This window comes from Rattus norvegicus, chromosome 19 (assembly GCF_021556685.1).
Source record: "Rattus norvegicus strain SHRSP/BbbUtx chromosome 19, alternate assembly SHRSP_T2T, whole genome shotgun sequence".
NCBI lineage: Eukaryota > Metazoa > Chordata > Mammalia > Rodentia > Muridae > Rattus > Rattus norvegicus.
This window is the reverse complement of record NC_141552.1, coordinates 20,277,449-20,300,118: the sequence shown is the minus strand read 5'-3', so window position 1 is coordinate 20,300,118 and position 22,670 is coordinate 20,277,449. Positions and strand designations below refer to the sequence as shown.

General features: G+C 43.6%; 2 protein-coding genes across 5 annotated transcripts in view; one reads left to right on the top strand and one right to left on the bottom strand.

The window, feature by feature from the left end:
• Window positions 1-22,670, bottom strand: part of LOC147999039 (disks large homolog 5-like) — a 144,176-nt gene that overhangs the window by 9,521 nt on the left and 111,985 nt on the right. The window lies entirely within an intron of this gene.
• On the top strand, window positions 17,113-21,822 carry LOC147999043 (disks large homolog 5-like). Of its 2 annotated transcripts, XM_087595814.1 has the most exons (5): window positions 17,113-17,247; window positions 18,308-18,467; window positions 19,664-19,807; window positions 20,440-20,602; window positions 21,317-21,822. In XM_087595814.1, the coding sequence occupies exons 1-5, from the start codon at window positions 17,166-17,168 to the stop codon at window positions 21,344-21,346; spliced, it is 579 nt and encodes a 192-aa protein (XP_087451940.1). In that variant the 5' UTR covers window positions 17,113-17,165; the 3' UTR covers window positions 21,347-21,822. The 2 variants fall into 2 exon arrangements, with proteins under 2 accessions (XP_087451940.1, XP_087451938.1); XM_087595812.1 differs by lacking the exon at window positions 17,113-17,247 and having other exon boundaries at window positions 17,990-18,467.

Below are 22,670 nucleotides of genomic sequence, written 5' to 3'. Positions count from 1 at the left end.
CACATTAGAGGTGGGCCTTTCCATCTCAAAAGATCTGAATTAAAGATTTATCTTCTGATCTCCAAGATTTGGATTACAAGTAGGTCTTCTTGCTTCAGAAAATTTAATTAAGAAAAAAAATACAATGGTGCTTATGCCTTTAGCCTCAGCATCCAGGAGGTAGAGGCAGGTGGATCTCTGAGTTCAAGGCCAGCCTGGTCTACAAAATGAATTCCAGGACAGCCAGAGCTACACAGGGAAACCCTGTCTCAAAAAAAAACAAAGAAGAGGAGGAGGACCAAGAGGAGGGGGTTGAAGAGAGGAAAACAGAAAGAAGGAAGGAGAGAGAGTAAGAGAGAGAGAGACAGAGAGAGAGAGAGAGAGAGAGAGAGAGAGAGAGAGAGAGAGAGAGATCTCCCCCTCACAGGGCATCAAGCCATTTGGCATTAGTTAATTCCAGGTACACTCAAGTTGACAGCCAAGAACAGCAATCACATTACCCGTGGTTGTGATCTCACCCTGGTAGGCTCCTGAGTAGGAGGCTGAAGCAGGAGAATTGCCATAAGTCTGATGCCAGCATGAACTACACACATGTTCCAAGCCAAGCCAATCTTGGCTACAATTTGAGATTCTGTCTGAAAAATATGAAAGAGAAAGAAAACATAAATTCCTAGAGCAGTGTTTCTCAACCTTCCTATGGCCTCAACCCTTTAGAACAGTTCCTCATGCTGTGGTGACCCCAACTACAAAATTATTTTGTTGCTACTTCACAACTGTAAATTTGCTACTGTAATGAATCTTTATTGTAGTGTAAACTATCTGATAGGAGACCCTGTGTGGGTCACGACCCCCAGGCTGAGGGCCTTTGCCCTAGAGGTGGTCTTGACCTAGTTCATATAGTTCATATTATAATGGGCTCTCTCAGTGTTTGAAGGTCAAGTATATTCACTTGTAACATCAAAACTTAAAAATTCAGTTGACCTGCTGGCTGGTATGGTCTGACATCCCCCAGAATGCCTTTGCCATTTTGTTCCATGTCTGCCAGCCATTTCATATTGTTGCTGTAACACGCCTGCCATCACTGACGAGGAGAAGGGACTTGGCTCAAGGACATGCTGACCACACACCTTGCTTTGTTCTGAATGTTCTGTATGCGGTTTGCTAATCTTGAGAAATTCTACACCTGAAGGAGTGGTTCCCTGAAGTGGACACAGGTGAAAGGCTAAGGCAGATGTGTGAAGGAACGTTTCACTGAAGCAGACACAGGTAAAAGGATGTTCTGCTAAAGCACGCATGTGAAGGGACACGTGATGAAGGGTTCTGCACTAAGGACACACATGCATTGGTCTGCCTTGCATTCTGTAATTGAGCTGCATTTGTTGGGACTTCATAGAACCACAGCAAAAACCCTTCTGGTGGGCTGTGTAGTTTCTCACTGTTTCCTTGGACTCGGGCTGATGGGCAGAGTGATGTCAGCTGAGACAGACACATGTGCTGACACAGGACACACGCTAAGGCCAGGCCCATGGAGGACACGGATATTGAGAGGGAGTTTGGATGGAGTTATGCTTGCGTAGCTTATTGGTCTGGGGTCTCTGCTGATCTCTGCTCGCCTGAGAGCTGCTCTTACTACTGTGTAGCATCTTGGCTGCTCTTTGTTCCCCTTGGACAGCCCTCAGGACCAGGCACTCCTCTCCCTTAACCATGGCTGCTGTCCTCTTCCTCTCTCCTCTCCATCACACATGTTCTTCCTTTATTCTCTGGCAGCTTCTTCTTCCTTCTTCCCTCCTCATGATCCTCTCTAGCAAAGCCCTCAAAGCTCACCTCCCCCATCTGTCTGCTGTGCTGCTGTTGGCTGTTGGCTTCTTTATAATCACAGTTAACTGGGAGCAGGGTCAGTTATTTGGGGTTAACCAGTCTTGAGTTCTACAAATTAGCATTAAAATACAAGCAGCATTAGGCCAATACACTACAGGGATTTTTGTTTGTTTGTTTGGTTGGTTTGGTTTAATTTTTATTTACCTTTTTACTTGTTATTTTGTTTTTGGCTATTTATTATTAATCGGTTATTTTATTTATTTACATTTCAAATATTTTCCTACTTTCCACACTCCCCTCATCATACCTTACATTCCATTTCTGCTCAGCTTTGCCTATGTGACAGTGCTCCTGCACCCACACATATCCATCCCCACCTCACTCCTCTAGGATCTGTGTTTGGTGGGGCAATAGGCCTCACCTTTAACCATAGAGCATCCTTGCATACACTTTGGCTGGCAGTTTGGCCCCTAGGAGCTTGGGGATTAGGGAAAGACGATCTGATCAGATATTAAAGCCAATGATTGCTGCATTTTCTTCTTTTTCTGGTTGTAGGTGAAATTATGTTTGTGTGCTTCTCTTTTTTGAAATTATTGAGAGATGATTAATTTCTTGGTTTTTCTTGGTTATAGTTTAGCTCATTGTCTTGGAGTTTTCCTCCTATTATCCTCTGTTGTGCTTTCTTAGAGAAAAGTATTGTTTATATTTGGTTTTGTAGGGTTGGGTATTTAGCTGAGTGGTAGAACGCTTGCCTGGCAAGCTCAAGGCCCTTGGCTCGGTCCTCCGCTCCGGAAAAAAAATTATTCATTAAATTTGGTTTTGACAAGAAATATCTTGGTTTCTCCATTTATGGTGGTTGAGGATTATGCTGGATATAGGAGCCTGCGTCTGCATTACATCTGCCCAAGATTTTCTGACCTTTAGAGTCTCTGTTGTGAAGTCTGGTGTAATTCAGATACGTCTGAATTTTTTTGTTACTGGATATTTATACCGAAAGAACCCCAAATTTGGGGAGACTCTTGCTCCAGTCTCGGGATGGCGTGCCCCAGGAAACACGAGTAGCCGATCTTGATGTAACAACAAGAGGTAGCTTTATTAAAGAGATCTCGGGCCGACATGTATCTCATGGAGCCGTCCTTGAGCCTCTAAAGGCAGGGGTTTATATAGGGAAAGCCAGGGGATTTCGCGTGGTTACACATGATTGGCTGATTCAAATGGTGCACAGTTACTTTTGTCGCGGAGTTACATCAGCAGAGAATACGTGTAATCTAGCATCTCAGCAATGTGTGTAGGGTGACTCATCTCACTCAGCAGGGGGATGACTAATCCTCAGGGAGTGAAGGAAGGGGAAAGGGTGGCTTCAGATGGCCAGTGTCCTTGGGGGCTGATAGCCGGGTCAGTGAACCCTATCTCAAAATCTCTTAGGCATGTCAGGACTTTGTTTGTGACTGACTTTTTGAAATTTAACTCTTCAATACCTTACACCTATTAATGTTCTTTCTTTGATCTGTGCATTTAGTGTTTTAATTATTGTGTGAATGCAGGAATTCTTTCTGGTATAATTAATTTGATGTTCTGTAAGCTTGTTGTACCTTTATGGTCTTTTCTTTCTTTACCTTATGGAAGTTTTCTGCTATGATTTGTTGAAGGTGTTTACTGGACCTATGAACTAGACATCTTAATTCTCTTCTCTATCTATTATCCTTAGGTTTCGACATTTAATTGTGTCCTGAAATTCATTGATGTTTGGATTCAATAAACCATACATGTTTATCTGAGATGGGTGTTTTGTGCTTTGTGGGTGACCTCCTTTACCCCAACTCTTCCATTTAGTAGCAGGTTGGATAATGAGACATGGTCAGCAATGGTGACCTCTTCCCATAAACTATATGAAAATAGGGAGGGGAATTGATGTGTGTCAAGTATCAGTAGTCTCCTGGGTGGTTTTGGTTCCCGGTTGGCCACATGCAACAGTTTCAAAAGCCCAGGTTTGATGTTCCTTGTGATTCCCATGATGATGTACTCAGACATGACAGAAAAAGACCAGAATACACATGAGAGAACTTGATTTCTATAATAGAGAGAACATTACTAAGTTATGTTACAAAATATTAGATCACACGGTGATCTCTATGAATGTATTATTTAGTGAAAAACTAGTGTGTGGTATAGCATTGCCATGGCACAGACATTTAAAGAAAAAGTTGTTTGTTTACTGCAAACATGGACTTTATTACCATATGACTCACCTACTACACACCTTCATTGCAAAGGTAAAACGTGCACTTAGGTCCAGAGGAGATCAAGGCATATCTTGAAAGGAAATGAAGATGACTAATGCAATGGAAAGTCTTTGAATTGAAGGATTTTTAAGAAAGTGTGCAGAGGGAACAGGAATGCTCTTCTTCTGAGAGGTCAGTGAATTAGGAAGGACAGTTGGGAGCTTTACTTGACTTCAGCATCTGATTCCTGAGACTTCATTGGTAAACTTAATGTCTGGAATTTTGTGTTGTAAAACAACACATTGGCTCTGCAGCTTTTGGGAAGGCCCATGGACAGAGAGATCACACCCGCTGGGAACCATTTGTGTGGCCATCACATTTTGGAAAGACAATTGAGAAGTCCTCAAGGAGAAAATAATGAAAAACTAAATGTCTTCACAGGAATTACCTCAATTCTGATTATGATTTTTTCATATTAGTAATTTATACTTGATTCTTTTTTTTTTTTAATTTTAAACAAGAGCCTTCGGGTTTAATCTGAGGTGGTCGTAGAGTCACAAAATGCTTACAATACCTGTATGGCACCGGTGTCGTCTCCGTCTCCGTCCTGCAGATAGGAGAGACACCACGAAGTTCTTCTCAAAGTAGTTTATTCAGGAACCTTTCTTTCTGCATGCAAGCAGCAATCTTCTACCCCCAAGGACACTCCCTACTAAAAAAACAGTAACCACGCCCCATCAGTCCAGTCTACATAGTCTCAGTTCATAGGTCCACGCCAAATGGCCTGATCTTGTGTCATGGTGCGCCTGCGCAGCTCTCACGATGGGCGTGGCTTACTTTTGGTTGTATGAGGAAGTCAGGTGCTAGTCATAAGACTTGGCAGCTGTCCCGGGCACCATCTTGGGATGGCCGCCACACCCGCTCCCCACAACCCGGCATCTAACACTATGGGGCTAGAGATTCTTCTTTTAAATGCATCACCTCGGACAACTTCCATTTAACCAGCAGGGTCCATGCCAGGCAGACACTGAGCAGGTTGTATGTTCTGTTAATCTGCACAACAACCCAATTCAGCAGAAACACCCCCATTTTACAGGTGAAGAAACCACAGCTCAAAGCAAATGGTTATCAGGGTCCCCTCAGTCTCACTGACTGTCACTTAGACCCACATCCTGCTCTGTAAAGGGAAGCCATGGGCCTGATGTGGGCTGTGCAAGCTGATTCTGCTGAGATGACCAATGCTATTCTTGACCCTGGAAGAATTTAAGACAAGGTGACCCACAGACTCCTGGGGTAGTTTCTGCCTCTGGGTTCTAGGGTGTGACACGGTATCCCTTGTCGTGGGTCTCTACTCAGCTGAGGAGTCTGCTCCCATGTGTCAGCTTCTATGGCAGTGGCTCAAATCACTCCTAATGATGAAACGCTTTAATACAGCACTTCATGCTGTGGTCACCCCCACCATAAAAGTATTTCATTACGACTTTGTAACTAATATTGCTGTTCTTGTAAGTCATAATATGCAACATATCTGATAGGCAAAGTATCAGAAAAAAAGGGCCTGGGAAGGGGTCGTGACCCACAGGTTGAGAAACATTGCTCTGTGATAAACTTTTAAAGTAAGGCCTTCTTCTCAGGAGAACCCGGAACAGTTGTTAGAGCAGAGATGCCCTGAACTAGTTACATGATTTAGCAGGCCTTAATGACAACAGAGATTCCCGGCTAAAGGCACAATCTGAAATCACTGTCCCCAGGACATTTCTTGCCTCAGGTTTCCCCCATCACAATGTGAGTCTGCTTGAACATGTCTGTCCAGGAAGCCAGTCCCTGTAGACTGTTATACAAACAGAATGCTAAAGTCAAGAATGGTTTCCCTCTGACGGCCCATAGTCACTTCTCTAGAAGTAAGTTCAAGTCCCCTGTGTGTAAAGTCACATAGTGTGTGAGACTTGAAATATCATCCGTTTGAGTTGACAAAAAACAATTCTCACTGGAACTGGAAAATATCATCCTGAGTGAGGTAACCCAATCACAGAAAGACATACATGGTATGCACTCACTGATAAGTGGCTATTAGCCCAAATGCTTGAATTACCCTAGATGCCTAGAACAAATGAAACTCAAGACGGATGATCAAAATGTGAATGCTTCACTCCTTCTCTAAAAGGGGAACAAGAATACCCTTGGCAGGGAAGAGAGAGGCAAAGATTAAAACAGAGACTGAAGGAACACCCATTCAGAGCCTGCCCCACATGTAGCCCATACATATACAGCCACCCAATTAGACAAGATGGATGAAGCAAAGAAGTGCAGACTGACAGGAGCCGGATGTAGATCGCTCCTGAGAGACACAGCCAGAATACAGCAAATACAGAGGCGAATGCCAGCAGCAAACCACTGAACTGAGAATAGGACCCCCGTTGAAGGAATCAGAGAAAGAACTGGAAGAGCTTGAAGGGGCTCGAGACCCCATATGTACAACAACGCCAAGCAACCAGAGCTTCCAGGGACTAAGCCACTACCTAAAGACTATACATGGACTGACCCTGGACTCTGACCTCATAGGTAGCAATGAATATCCTAGTAAGAGCACCAGTGGAAGGGGAAGCCCTGGGTCCTGCTAAGACTGAACCCCCAGTGAACTAGACTGTTGGGGGGAGGGTGGCAATGGGGGGAGGGTTGGGAGGGGAACACCCATAAGGAAGGGGAGGGGGGAGGGGATGTTTGCCCGGAAACCAAAGAATTATTATTAAGTATTAAATAAATTAAAAAACAATTCTTACTTCAGATTTACAGCTGACCAACAGTTACTTTCAGGAGAAAACAGAGGGTGGCCAGGCCTGCAGAGTCAGATCCCCTCCCTGCTTGGGACAATCCCACCCACAGTAGACTTCTGCTTCTCCTAAAAGTGTTATCAGAAAATGTGACCTTAAGGTTCTGAAGTACACAATCTGCACAAACCCTAAAGTTGTTAGATGGCCGATATGGGGCTTTTCTCTGCTTTAAGATCATTCTGGCCTCTCCTCTCCCCTGGACTGCATTCTGTTCTCTCTGGTCCGTTGATCTTTAAGTACCTGGGTTCACCTCAAGGCCTGGGTGGGGAGGAGGACCTTTTCTTGTAGGAATGAGCATGGATCAAGAATGTATCCCCACTGTGACTGGGCAACAAAGTACCAGAAAATCTTCTCCAATCACAGAACTGGGTCATGTGGGAGCCACCACTGTTTCAAAGGGAGAGCTGGTTGCTTTCTCCTGGAAGAAGCACTTGGGGGTTGACTGTCACTTCTGAACCTTCTGTTCTAAGGTCACTTCTCAGAAGGGGCACTTTGCTCTAAGTCCTTTGGGGGACTCACCCAGCACTGGGGCTGGAGGATCCTATGGTGTTGCAGCTCTGAGCTGGGAGGGGGAGCTCGCACACTGACTTGAAGAAGCCTGTTTTCACAGCTGATCTAAGTCTGAGGAACAGGTGCTTTTAAAGAAGCATGTGAAAGCATCTCCTGCAGGAGAGCCCAGTCTGCAGGGAAAGTCACACAGGACATCGAAAAGTGGATTCCCACCTTCCACAGGGTGGGTGAACCAGGGAGGGCACTGGATGGTCAGAGAGTTTGAGAAAAGCCTGAATTTTCTGAAAGACTTCCAGCACTTTACATCCCACCACTATCCCAGGCTCACATGTGAGGCTCAGCAAAGAACGCCACCTGCTGGGGTCCCTGAAACTAAACTTGGAGTGGAGAACTGTGGAATACACCTCTGGGTAGGGGGAGATGCAGGAGTCCAGGGCCAGGCCTGGGGTCTGTCCCTTTGGGTCTCCTTGCTTCCCAGAGGCTCTGAGTGCAGGGCCAGGGAGCCCAAATCTCAAATTCTTTGGCCTAAGTAGTGAGAGTCAACAGGGCAGGGCAAGGCATGGCAGGGATGGGCAAAGGAGGGCCAGGCACAGGAAAGCCAAGCCCAGCCAGCCAGTGGATAGGATCTGGGCATGAGGGACTGGGGACAGCAGGACCGACCCTCACTCTCCAGGCTGGGCATGGCACCCCAGCAGGGATGTGGAGAGTCCTGGAACCGACAGCCCCTTGTCTTCTGGCTGCATCTGAGAGTGCATGGAGGGCTAGAAGTCAGAGAGGCTCCTGGGATCCCCCGATTTCCTAATCACATTGTGCTCACTAGAACACTATTAATCTTCTACAAAATTACAGAGCAGGCTGTATGAAGACTCTCAGCTGACAATGGGGACATAAATTATGAGTATGTGTAGCAAGACCCAGGCCTCTTCCAGGTTCTTAGATATTAACTGAGAACCTCAAATACGGTAGTGATGTGATAGTGTGGTGTGAATCTAGTTACTATTCTCTATTTTGATATAGATGACTCTTTTTGTGTCATGGTCAGCGTATAATGACTAGAAGACCTAAGCTTCAGAATGACCAAAGACTACATTGTTTCTCTAGCAGCTGAGCTTTTAAAAGCCCTGGTGTGACAGCAACTGTTGGTGGACATTCTGGATTATTCCTTCTGTACTTTAACTCTCTGTGTCACTTCCACCATCAGTAAGTTAGTTCAATTCCATAAATTGGAAATCCATCACCTGGAAGAAATACTCTTTTTTTTTTAAAAGATTTATTTATTTATTTATTATATACAAGTACACCGTGACTGTCTTCAGACACACCAGAAGAGGGCATCATATCTCATTACAGATGGTTGTGAGCCACCATGTGGTTGCTGGGATTTGAACTCAGGACCTCTGGAAGAGCTGTCAGTGCTCTTAACCACTAAGCCATCTCTTTAGCCCAAGAAATACTTTCTGAATATGATCTGAGATTGGCCATGGAAAAAGGGTAGCTTGAACTGTCCCACCTAGGTTCTGGGCCTGCACAGGCCTGCTCTCCAAAAGAAACCTGTGTTCACAGCTGTTGGCTGGCTAAGAAAGATTTCACGAGACATGATACACAGCCCTCGGACTTCTGCTTCAGTCATCTGCACAATTTTTCCCGGACGATATCCTCATACCTCCAGCAGGCAGGTGATGAAGCTGTCCACTCTCAGCTCCCCTTCAGCCATCTTGTGGGCACCAGACTCTCCTCCCTGCAGCAGGAACAAGGGCTTCTCCATGGTGGCTGCAGCAGCAGTGGTGGTTTGGCATTCTCACCTAGGAGGCCCTATGCCTTTCTACCCCAGTTCCAACTCACCCCAGGCCCGGGCCTTCCCCCCATCCACTTCCCATGGAGCAGGGAGAGCAGCACCCACTAGAAATAAAAGGGAAGCCCTTGGTCCTGCCAAGAGTGAACCCCCAGTGAAGGGGATTGTTGGGGAGAGGGTGGTAATGGGAGGAGGATGGGGAGGGGAACACTTATAGAGAAGGGGAGGGGGAGGGGTTAGTGGGATGTTTGCCTGGAAACCCAGAAAGGTAATAACAATTGAAATGTAAATAAGAAATACCCAATTTAATAAAGATGGAGAAAAAAATAGAAAGAAAAGGCACACATTCAAATCAGAAGAATATGTACCCTAATTTTAAACCACAGCTCTGTCAATTAACTATATCTTTAAGGAAGCTCAGAAAAGCAGGCCAAACAATTAATATTTTCTCGGTTTAAGTATTTGTAATGTTGCATAAATAATAATGTCCGTTTCTTGCTATTGTGGAGGGAATAAAATAGATAATATGTAATCACGGAAATTTTGAAGTACCATCCATGTTTCTGTTCATTAAATCAATCTTCCTCATTTCATTGATCAAATATGTATGTTTTCTGTTTCATAGTTATATGTATAATAAAACTAGTATAAAAACCTTCAGAATTATGTATGCTTTCACTTTTAACAAATTAAATTAGCTATTCGTTGTATTTCTGCTGAACACTTAAATGTTCTTCATATGTCCCAATGCTAGTTTATTAGGTACCTATAAACTTTAAACTCTTTGCCTGAGAGCATGAGTACTATTTAATTACATAGTAACTACACTCAGGCTGTCTTTTCATTAGAACCAATTATATCAGACTGTAAGAAAAATTACTTTTGTTTTAAAGTTTGTGTGTGTATGAGTGTGAGTATGAGTATGAGTGTGTGTGTGTGAATGTGTGTGTGTATGAGTGTGTGTGTGTGTGAGTGTATGTGTGTGTCTGTGTGTATGTGAGTGTGAGTGTGAATGTGAGTGTGTGTGTGTGAGTGTGTGTGTGTGAGTGTGTGTGTATGTGTCTGTGTGTGTGTGTGTGTGTGTGTGTGAGTGTGTGTGTGTGTGTGCAGCACATGACCAAACAACTTTCAGGAGCCATTTCTCTCCTTCTGTCATGTGGGTCCCAGGATGTAACCCAGATGTTTGACTTTGGCAATAAATAATATTACCCACTAAATAAATAAATAAACAAACAAAAAACAAGCCACAAATCAACTTTAAAAGTAAAGGCCAGAAGTTCACAGAAGAGTAGCATTGGCCTTACCATATCCTTTCTTTGGGGATGGGAAAATTAATGTTCTGAAATCCATGACTTTCAGGAATTGTGATATTCATGGAATTTCAATTCCTTTGCAGATGCTCCAGTTGTTGTGGCCAATTGCTAGAAAGGTCAGCTTAAGCTTGCAGGACCCCCACTATCCCTCCCCCCCCTGACTCCACAGAAAGCTCAAAAGACACTGCCCAGAACTTACTCCACATTTCCCAGAACCACTTTCTTTGTCCATCATTTCTTTGAGACGAAAGGTCAGACTCCTTCACCCTAGTCTCTCCACAATCGACACCCCCCCTCCCAAAACACTTCTAAGACTGGAAAACATGTCTTAGGGTGTATCTGCCAGACTCGGACTGAGAGAAACTAGGGCACTGGTTGTCACTACAACATTGGTGACATAGCAGAGGACGCCAAGAACTCTCTAGGAGACAATAGAATGTCCAAGAAGAGACAGCTGATGTCATGGGGAGCAGACTTTGCCTCCCTGCTAATGTTCTCCCTGTACTGAGCATAAGCTGAGGTGCCCTTTCCAGGAGACTTTCCTGGGGCAGAGCCACTGAGCACCTCCTGCTTCCAAAGCTAAATGTTCCTCAAGGCTTGATTATAAAAACCTTAGTAATTCCTATGCATCTAAATGAATGTTTCCTTCCAAATCCTGCCCAAAAATGTCTCATCCTAACTCAAATTATCCTCCTTCACCAATATTAGCCATTAAAAATTCCTGAGAAATAATACCAGTTTGAATATGCACTCAAAATGTTCTCCTGTCTTATTATGTACAGGTGCTTGAAATCACATCAAGAAATAGCCTGCATGGAAGGTTGCAACATGGGTGTGTGTTAGGGGAACACCCATGAAGCCTTGTGCTTAGCATTCAATGGTTGCCACAAAATTCCTTAGGAGGAAGACTTGAAATCATTATGGTGCTAGAAACAGTGTGGAGGCCAGTTGGCATAGGAAAGTGAAACATTAGAGCCACCAGTGAAGACTCCTGTTGGGCTCTACCTTGGTGTTTCCCTCCCCCCTCGCTGAGCCTTTCAGCCTGCAATAGCAAGAAGTTGTTTACACCTTTGACAGCTGCTCTTAGCCCCTGATTTGGGGCTGGGATTTTCCATGGCACCCTTCCTCCCCACTGAGCTTTCCTGCTTCTTGTTTTTAAGAAGCTGTTTATGCCCCTGATTGGGCTGGAACTTTCACCACACAGACTTGTCCTATTTTCCTGGTTGGGGATTTTCACCTGCCTTGTTGTTATTCCAGGGCTTTTGCCTCTGGTATATAAGGAGATCTCAGTAAAGCCTTGGTGGCACTCGCTAAAAAGGGGTGACCCGTGTATGTGTTTTCTTTCAACCCCACAAACCTACACCTGATATTCACACACTGTCGGCGCAGACACTGACAATAGGTATCACAATAGAAACTAGTAACTAGATTTAACCAAACTATTACATTAATGCTGTATTTCGTGGTATTTTTTTTTTTTTTTTTTTTTTGCTCTCCTAGAACCTGGAAGAGGCTTGGGGTTTTCTAATCCTACTCATAATTTATTATCCTTCCCAACACTATGGGCTTTGTTCTGTTAATGCTAACAGCGGCACCCAATACCTAGGATATTTTCTACTGACATGTGTGACATGAGACAAAACAGTCCCTGTCATCCCTCACCTGAATAAACTTCCTTAGAGGACAGTGTAGTTGGAGGGTCCTTCTTTCCTCTCCAAGATCGAGAAACATTTCCAGTCTTCAGACACGTGTGTCAGCCATTGTCCAGTGACTGTCTTGAGATGTCCACATTGTCAGCTGAGTGTCGTCATCCAGCCTGCCCTGTAATTGTTGTCGATGATTAATAGGGTTCCAGCCCTAGGATTTAATTCAGTGCTACAGTACTTGCCAAACACACTCAAAGCCCTAGCTGCCACCCTAGTCCTGTGTGCTCTAGAGAAAGAAAATAAAGAACCACATTGTCTACCAAGTTTCTCCTCCAATAGAAGGAGAATCTGCATCGGGTCTTTTAAGTAACTCTAAGCCCCAGCTTCCCCACAGCTCCCTCCATCGATTCCATTATTGGTGCATTTTCAGTAACGCTCACTTTATTTTTGGTGTGCAAAGAATATGCACCATGTCAGTAAAGTGTGTGTGTGTGTGTGTGTGTGTGTGTGTGTTCATCCATGAACTCACTATAAATTATTATCAAATGACCCAGAAGACCGTGGAGAAACCTGTCGATGTGCATGCAGAATTATGTTACTACCGTTCCATGGCACCTTGCAGGTAACACTGAAATAGTGGGCTGCTTTAATAGAGCCTAAAACCAGGCTATGCATGGTTTTCGGTGAGATTGTGATGTGCAACACCACAACAGAGATCAGCAAAAGCTTCATTTCTTCCATGCTGCTGTTACCAAGTGAGGCAAAGCCTCATCCCATAGAGAGTCTGGTAGGATCTGATGAAAGGAGTAAACTCAGGGTTGAAATCAAGCCTTTAGAAACAAAGAGAAAAATACAAAGTCAAGGAAAGCAAGAGCTGTCTTTTTCTTTTCTTCCTCTTTTTTTTTTTTGAGAAGATCCACAAGAGAGACAACCCCTTCCTCAAACTAACAATGCACAAGAGAGACAATACATGAATTAAAAATCAGAAATGAAATGAGGGACATAACAATAGACACCGAGCAAATTCCAAAATCATTAGTTCTTACTCCCGAGGACTTTACGCCAGAAAACTGGAATATTCATTCGATATTGTTGATTTTGTAGACAGATAACAATTATCAAAGTTAAATCCAGATCTGGGAAGGTATCTGAATAATACCCCTAAGAAAATAGATACACTCATTAAAGGTTGCATACATTATATATTATATTGCTTTCTTTTTGCATGATTAAACCCCTTCAAGGACAATTAGCTATGTTATAGAAAGTGTTACTTTTAAAACAAAAGGACAAAGAGAGAAATTGAGGAATCATTGAGATACACTTCCCAGACAGGATCAAGGAAAGACGGCTGAGAGATGCAAGCAGGGGCTGGAACGCTGCCCTTGAGAAGAAAATGTTTTTCTCACTTTACCTTACACTATGCTGTACTGTGTCCGTTTTTTGTGGAAGCAGCTCTCATGGTCTCTGGGGTATGACAAGTAGATTGTGATACTAGCAAGAGGGGTGACTTGCTATACAGATATTTTAAGGAGAAGCCTTTGCTTAGTCTCACTTCTTTGCCTAGTCTTGCCTCAGTCGTTCCTGATATCATGGGAATAACGATCTTATTATATCTTGCCAAAAGGGAAAGTGAGGTAATCCATATTCATGCCTGTATAAGGGTTAATAAACTTGCAGCTGCATGCAGTTGCATCTGCCTTTGCTTTGCATCCCCTGTGTCCTGGTTATTTGTGACCATACCTGGGCCCCCAACACACTAGATGTTGACAAGCATCACCCTTCTCACTGTCAGGTTTATTTTCTTTCTTTTTTGAAATCTATGATGTGGAGGCGTATTACAGCAACAATATGAAATAGCAGGCAGGCATGTATGAAAATTGCTGTGTTTAAGCTAGGTGTGGGGACAAGTCCTCAAAAGGAGCTGTTAAGATGGGAAACACATAATGCATTTGTTGCTGGAATTGAGTTGCCTCAGCTGTGTTGCTCTGCCTGCTCAGTGTCCATTCAACATCACTCTGTTTCTACAGAGGAACTCAAGGTTTGCCCCAGCCGCCTGTGAGCTGTGATATGGGCAGAGAAAGGCCAGGACACAGTGGTGATTTCCCACTCCTCAGTTATGCTGAATTTTCCACCACTGTACTTGTATACACAAGTCCAGTGTGGTCAGTTATTATAGATATTTGTCATTTCTTACAGAGGGCAACTATGATTGACTACACCCAATTCTACAAAAAACAAAATTCAGGAAACCTGGCCCTTGGCAGCAATGAATCAAGAAATATCTAGGATGGTGGGGCATGAATTCTGCCAAGCAATGAACTCAGATAGGTGGGGTTGTGAGGAAGATGTATGGTTGAATATCCCAATAGATTCACGTTGTATCATCTTGATTTAATCTAAGGACAAAGAAGTGCAGTATCTCTGATGGCTTTCTTCTAACCCCTTGAAAGGTTAAGTGGGGTTTGACCTCAGTTCTTCATTCTTCTTGCTGGGGCAGCAACACTCAGGGAAGCTTGAGATTGCCATAGGCACAGTATTAGGCTAGAAATGCTGAGTAGGTGATACTAAGTTGTTCAGATGGTGATACCCATTTCATTTGTTCTTAACGTGGACCTAAGGAAAGACAGATCAAGGTCCTTAGAATAAAAAGATCATTTCCAGTTTTTTTCTACCTTTCCTGAATGAAAGACTGGTTGGCAGAGAATGGTAAAAATTCAAGAATTGGTAGATGATGCTTTGAATGAAGGGTGGGTTTCTGTGCTGGTTTTAGACAGGTTCTCAATTACCCCATCTTGTTCTCTACGTTGCATGTCAGGTTCACTTTGAGCTCAAATAAAGCTGCTTCTACTTTCCAACAGGTAGTCTTACAAAGGGGCCTCCAAGGACTGTGAGGACAGCATTAGCCAATGAGAATTGAGGTGTGTAACCCACAACTATAGCTTTATCTGAAAGACCCTCAGACAGAGGAGACTCTCGCTCCAGTCCTGAGGACAATCACCACCCCATGAACACACAGGACTCAGTCTTGATGTAAAAACAAGAGGTTTACTTTGGGATACCAATGCACTGGGGCTCGACACGGTCCTCACGAGGAGGGATGTGAGGAGCCTCAAACAACAGAAATGTACAGCTTAAACAGTCATTTATGATCACACAGTTTCATTAGCTCAGCTATTTCAGTGCCAAGGATAACTAGGCAGATGTTTCTCGTCCTGGGATAAGGCCGTAACCACATCAATGTAGCTATTTCAGTAGGAAGGATGTCTGACTTGATATATGTTTTCTTATCCTGGGGTTCCCAGGACAAGGACCAAGGATATCTGTCTTGGCAGGTGTTTCTGTTCTGGGGTTCCCAGGACAAGGCTATAGCGATGTCAGCCTATAGCACAGCTGCATTCAGTACCAAGGACATCTCACTTCTATAGTGATCAGTCAGCTTCCCAGAGATGTTTCCTGTCTTGTAATTGCCCTGCAGTAAATATGTTCTATACCCTCTGTTCTTATGGTCGGGCAGCTTCCTAGAGAGTGGGTGGGAATGTGCTTTCTGTACTTTCTGGTCTATTGTCTAACGTCTAGGGGCTAAGCGAGGGCCAGCTTAAAAGATTCTCATGCTTAAGAAATGGCTGTACTGATATCAAACGGGGATCTTTCATATCCACTTTCTTCCAAGTCTACCAGCCATCTCAGATTGGTGGTGTAATATGCCTGACAATCAGGACACAGAAAAATAACTTGATACACAGCAAGGACATGGCAATCATATCCTGTGTCGTTATGTATGTTCTGGATGAGGTTTGTTAAAATGACAATATTGCACAAAGCTTTATATAGGACCCATCAAATTAAGGGTCACTATGCACTGTCATAGCTAAAATGGCCTGGTCAGAAGTGACCACTGGATCACTCTTCTGTAACTTCACATGAGAGGCTTGTGCTTTTTGTGTTTTTTATTTTTGTGGTTTTTTTTCTTATTTATTTATTTATTTATTTATTTATTTATTTATTGATTGATTGATTGATTTATATGTTGTCAGGAAGATAGTTCAAGTCATGGATCTGCCCCCAAAATCTGAGCTTTGCTACTAATACTGTAAACAGTATTAGTGTATGCATTCAATAAAATAACTGGCTTTTTTTTTTAGTACGATACATGCTTTTGTGTTTTGTGGGGTGATCCATGAAACAGGAGTGAAGATGCTTGTTTCTTACTCTGTCCACTGAGTTATGTCTCTAGGCTTGTCCTACTCCTTTGGCTGCATCCCCCCCCCACATCTGCTGACTATTTTATTTTTCAGATGAAATCACACGTTATAGCTTAGAGAGGCCTGTAAGCAATCCTGCTTTGGTAACTTAAGTGCAAAGAGGAGAGCCCCACACTCAGTCTGAGGGTGCATTCACTGGTGGATCCAATATTTCAGTTTCCTCTCCTAACAGATCACCACATTGTTGCCAGGACCATAATGAATGCAATTCTTTCTCCTAAAGAATCTGGTGGCAACTGTCAAATGTTAAGCACAAAGCTTCAGGTTGTACCTATAACACACACCCACATTGCCACCTATCCTATAGGCTATTTCTGGGTGTGATTTCATGCACCTGCACATGATGAGACAGGAGACCTCTTTGGCTACTTATAGGAACTGGTGTGATTTCTCAGTAATCTTTAATGGGTAATATTGCTGACTGAGGAGAATTTGAGGTAGGATGAAACACTTCTGTGCAGGGATTGGGGAGGAAGCACTCATTTAGATACATAGCAATGACTTAGGTTTTTCCAATCAAGCCTAGAGCCAAATTTGGCTTTGGAAGCATGTGGTGCTCAGTGGCTATGCCACAGGGAAGTCCCCTGAAAAGGGTCCATCAGCTTTTGCTCAGTACAGGGAGAACATTAGCAGGGAGGCAAAGTCTGTTATCCATGACATCAGCCGTCCCTTCGTGGACATTCTATTGTCTCCTAGAGAGACCTTGGAATCCCTGTGATGTCACCAGTATCGTTGTGACAACCAATTCCCTACTTTTTCTCTTAGTGTCCAAAGGATATATCCACAGACATGTTTTCCCGTCTTTGTAGGTGCTTTGGGAGAGTTGATGTTGATAGAGAAGAGTCTAGAGTGAAGCAAACGAAACCTAAAGGTAATGATGGACACATGGGGAATGTGGAGTAAGTTCTGGGCAGTGTATGTTGATCTTCCTCTCAGGGGTGAGTGTGGGGGCCTTCAGCTGGCCTTTATAGCAATGGGCCACAACCACTGGAACATCTCCACAGATATTGAATTCCATGATTATCACAATTCCTGAAAGTCAAGGTTTTCACATCATTAGTTTCTCCATAACCACATGGAGGATATGGCAATGCCTATGCTATTATTGGGTGAACTTCTAGTCTTTACTTTTACAGTGCATTCGGTATGTTAAATTGATATTATAACACCACCAGGAGTCATGGAGGGTATAACTTTTCTGAATTAAACAGGGCATCAATGTACTTCACTTTCATTGCTTCTTTCAATTCAGTGACTATCTGACAGTAGTAAGAGGGAGAGAACTGTGCTCCTGGCCATGACCTTATATTCTTAGAACTCCTCTGACTACCTCTGGCTGACGGGGCCAATCTTACCTTCATATATTAGAGGTTCTGTGTGGCAGATATTTTTCTACAGTAGCCAAACTATATGGAGCAGGTAGAGAAAGAGCCTGTAACCTATTGGCACTTCTGGGGCATTTGTCATTTCAGTAGGGGGAATTAATAAGTCTGTTGACCATGTCCTCCCCCTACATGACTTTTTAATGCAAAGTTATTGGAATAGAGTAACAGTGTAGGATATCTGAGTTTCCCTGATCAATCAAGTCATTGTGGATGCTGAATTGATGATCTGACTTCTGAAACCAGAGGGGTGAGGGTCCTGAAACCAGGTTGTAGCCTGCGTACCTGATAATAATCCTGGAGAAGGCATCTCTCTGGTACTTGTAAGCCTGTGTGGGCGGGCATAGGGAACACCTGGCTGCTTACATCTCTTGGTCTCTATATAGTAGTGGGGGGACTGTGATCCACTTAGGATGCCTCTTACACAGACCAAACTTCTTGCAGTGACACTGGCTTCCAAGCATGTTCTCCTGTTTAGACCTCACTGTGGTCTGTGTATGCTCTATGCATTCACCCCATGCGGGTTCACTTGTGTTCTTCTACCTACAGAGGCCTGCAGACAGACGTCATCCCCTGAAAATATCCTAAACAAGGTGCAGGACAACGAGGAAGAGGAGAGGCTGAATAGAGAACTGGAGCTAACTACCAAGGAGAGAAATGAGCTGACAGATCGCCTCCTTTATGTGACAGGTGGATCCATGAACAAGAGGTATGCATTGCTCCAAACAAAGGACCTTGTTCTAAACCTCATCTCCCATAGAGAGGAGATTCAGAACCTGACCCTTACTGAGGAGTGAGTTTGGACATGGACTCTCTGATTCTGCCTGTTGAAAATCTGAACTTGTGATCTGAGTGAAGAATTCAGGGATAAAGTCACTGGAGCATGAGTTCCCAGTGTACAATTGGAAAGCCCTTGACAAGTGGCAGCTTTGCAAGGTTCTAGGTGCTGTGAGTTTGTGGACAGTGTTTGTACTTGCTAGGAATGTGACTGAACGCTATCATCTCATGGCAGCACCCTTAGGTAACAGGTCCCACATTGTTCATCTCCATGCTTAACTAGAAGGCCTGAGGCTCTGGCCTGTTCCTTCTTGTCTGTGTGCCTTAAACACTGAGACAGTAATGGTGCATACATTTCTAATGATTCTCATTGTGCTCTTTCCATATTTGTCTCTCTTTCTCATTCTCTGAGTCTGTTTAATTTTCTTTTCTTGTGGGTGTGTCCCAGTTTGTGTGTCTGTGTGTGCACAGGTCTGCATGCATATGCACAACTTTTATATGTTTCTGTGTCCCTCCACCCTTGGAATTTAGGGGTCTGTTTTTTGACCTCAGGATATACCTGTATAATAGTTTCATGGAGGTGTAAGTACTTTATTTTGGAAGCCCCACTTTCAACAGTACAGTTCTTTGCCTGTGTGGTCACATTTGTCTATACATTTGTATGCCTTGAGCAGATTATAAGTTTGTGGCAATATCTGGTCTCATCTCCAGAATTATGTGTACTGTCTGCCTCTAGAATATTAGTTATTCGGCTTGTAGCATTCCACTTGTCAAAACAGGAAAAATGAAATCAGAGGTTTCTGGATGTGTGTGTGTGTGTGTGTGTGTGTGTGTGTGTGTGTGTGTGTGTGTGGTTTGGTAAGCTCTGTGGCCTAGGCTCTTGACAGCATAACAGGTTTGAATGCAGATCCAGCCCTCCTGATTGAAAAAAGTGAGCCAGGGAACCCTTTATCTGGGTGCTTAGCTTCTGTTGTCCTGGGCACACAATTCCAAGTTTCTGAAGCTGAAGAATTCAAATATGTAGAATTCAGAAAGTGTCCTTCCAGGACTGGGGTAGTACAGGACACAGCCTGAGTTCATATAATCCTAAACCTTGATGTTCATTGGGTTCTATCTTCCTGGGGCCAGCCCCTACTTCAGGCCAAATCCATTTTATGAAAACTTGAAGATAAAGGAGAAAGAGGTCATGTCATTACTGCACAACTTAGACACAAAGAACATTGAACATCGTGAGAAATTTCAGGAGCTCAAGAAGGAGATTAACTTCTATCGGTAAGTACTGGTCAGAAGGGCCCATCACTTGTGGAATGGCCATTGCTGCCTCTCTTTGTTCTGGACTGGAGAGCCTGCAGCTCTGGGTCCATGTCTTCTGCTGTTTAAATATCACTGTGCTGTGGGTCTTTTGGACTCAGTTTCAGTTCTTTAAGAGACTGTGACTTCTCACCACAGTGTCTATGCATCTTTACAAGGCTCTGGATAGAACTACACTGATTCAGGCATCAGAGTGTTATTAGGCCAACCTGCGGCTCTGGGGTCTTACCAGGTTTAACAATGCTCAATGTGTGGACCACATGGTTTGCATGACCTCCCTTGGTCATACTGTCCTCTTGTGGTTATTTGCTGCCTACTAATTGATGCTGTCCCGATGCATTGGGCTCTCATGGGTAGTTGTAGATCCCTTGTTCTTTTGGACAGACATGGACTCTTATTGGTGCTTGGGTCACAGAAACAATTTATTCTTCCCTGGATTGGCCATTTGCTGTTTGTGCAGCAGCCTTACATGTATGGAGATGTATTCTATGAAGTCTTTATGGGTATCTGGGTCCTGGTGGACTTTGTGGGATTTGGCAGTTGGAATGGGAGGAAGAGGCTTCAGGATCTTACTATGCAGAGTGTGTTTCCAGCAACCTGCACAGCCGGCTCCTGATGGACCAGGCATGTATGAAGAAGAAGTTGGTCACATTGAAGCAGGAGAGCAAGGAGTTACAGCGATATTTGTTTGAGTTGAACCCGAATGATGAAGATGAACAGGAGAAGGCCAGCAACCTCCAGACCCAGCAAAATGTGGTAGGAACAAGCAGCTGAGTCAGATTAACAATGTCTGATACCATTTGCCTATTGGATACATCTTTGCTTCCCCTATCACCTTTCTAATCTCCCCACACCCAGTCAGTCACCCACCTTATGTGATAGAGTTATTCATTGCTCTGTGTATGCACAAGTATTCTGGGATGTTAACCACTCTTCAGAAACTGAGTTATTGGCAATTATACTTCTCTGCCCTTTTTGAAACTGCAGTCCAGAAATGGTGACAGAGGAATAACATATCATATGACTGCATCTCCCTATCACAGATTGGATGCTATGAAGAGTTTTGAACGAGTTCTTGGTCGTGTGACAAAGGTCATACAGGGGTCATGTTATGGTTGGAAGCACCTTGTAGGGATAAGAACCAAGTGCAAATGGCAAATGAGTCCTGGTCATTGGCTTTGATCTGGGTATCATGTGGCCTTCTCCTTTCTTCCTGCACCCCAATTAGGTCTCTCCCCATTTCCCCATTCTTGTTTTGCACTGGTAGAGTCTGAGGAGCAGCTTGTTCTCCCACAGTACTGTGAGGGTTGCTGGTGATGTTCCCAGCCTGCAGAGATATCAGCAATGATTTCAGTGAAAAGATCAGTGCTGTCTGTCCAATGCAGCTGAGGGGACAGAAGGCAGCAACTTGACAGCTGGTATGCATGTCCCCACCAAATCAGTGTCTTAATAGCTGCCTTCTCCTCCCAGGTCTCAGAAACTGCAGGAGACATGGCATAGGACGGATCCCAGGAAGACAGCCCCCTGAAGAGTGAGTTTCTTCCTCAGGAGTTCCCTGTGACGACAATCCTCACAGTCAAAGACTTTTTGGGGGAATATTCTTCTTCTCAGATAATTTCCTCAATGTATAGAGACCCTAAATTTATGTATCCGTATGCCAGACTGTCTGGTTGAGGTCCTTCTCCTTTCTCATACGGACAACACCATTTGAGAGACATCTGAGGGGACTGCCTTGACGTCTTGTCCTAGAGGAGAAACAGCACTACAACTGTGTTTCTAAATGTTCATTAAGAAAATGCTGTTAAGAAATGTTTTTGGTTATGATTTTCATTGAAGTTTTCTTTTTGTTATTTCATACTTATATATTCTTGTTACTGTTTTTCATTTTTTATACCATTTTAGTTGTTCATTTTATGCCTGTTTTTTGTAAATTGTATTCCTTATGAATAAAAATTGATTTGTAACTCTTGACTCTTAAGACCATCTTATTCAAGGGTCCTTTCCCCTCCTGTAGACTTAGAACTGACAGCTGGATATGGATCTTTGCATGGTCCAGGCAGCATGGGTAAATAGGGAATTCAAAGCCACCAAGGTGTACACAGGGTGATAGTGTCTTTTGTGTGGATAATGTGAATTTTTTATGGACACACACTTTATGATGTAATCACTGACATACTGTATCCATGCTGTCATGTGTTCTGCTCATCCTAGTCTATATCAGTCTACAACACACATTCCTTATTGACTGTGTGCACCAGATATTGAGTAACACACACTCATGCCTGTAGAGCTGCAGAAAAAATGACAACTTTCACAAAGGAATATAGAATAATCCTAATGGAGAACCATGTGCCTCAGTTTTTCTTACAATACAGCATTAGTATTAAACCACAAAGATAATGACCATCAACGTCATTTTGGGAAATAGGTTTTTATAGGTGCTGTTTCACTTGATCATTCATATGCTGTGTTTTTTATTGTTGCTGATTATATTTATTTTTATCATGTAACTCAATGGATCTTTTTTTTTCAAATGTATGTCTGGGCCACTCCTGAGTGCATTTCCCTCATGATCCAAAAGAGGGAATAGCATTCCCCATTGTAGATGATTGTTAGGGACCATGTGGTTCTTCTGAGAGAGCAGCAGATGCTCTAACCTGGGAGTCATCACCACAGCTCCTGTAGGTAGCTTTTGTCCTTCCAGGGCATGTGCTGTACTAGGTGGACACGATCACCTCCCATTTAGGAGAGAGATCTCAGGAGATGTGTATGTACAGGTGGTTGAGCAGTGCCTGCTCAATGTGGTAGGCTGCTAGGCAACCAA

Bases quoted from the DNA above. Each gene is read 5' to 3' on its own strand.
- LOC147999043 (XM_087595812.1), top strand. From the start codon at position 18,172: ATGCCTCTTACACAGACCAAACTTCTTGCAGTGACACTGGCTTCCAAG. The intron at 18,468-19,663 runs GTATGCATTGCT...TCCTGGGGCCAG, and splicing joins GGTGGATCCATGAACAAGAG to CCCCTACTTCAGGCCAAATC. The intron at 19,808-20,439 runs GTAAGTACTGGT...GTGTGTTTCCAG, and splicing joins AAGGAGATTAACTTCTATCG to CAACCTGCACAGCCGGCTCC.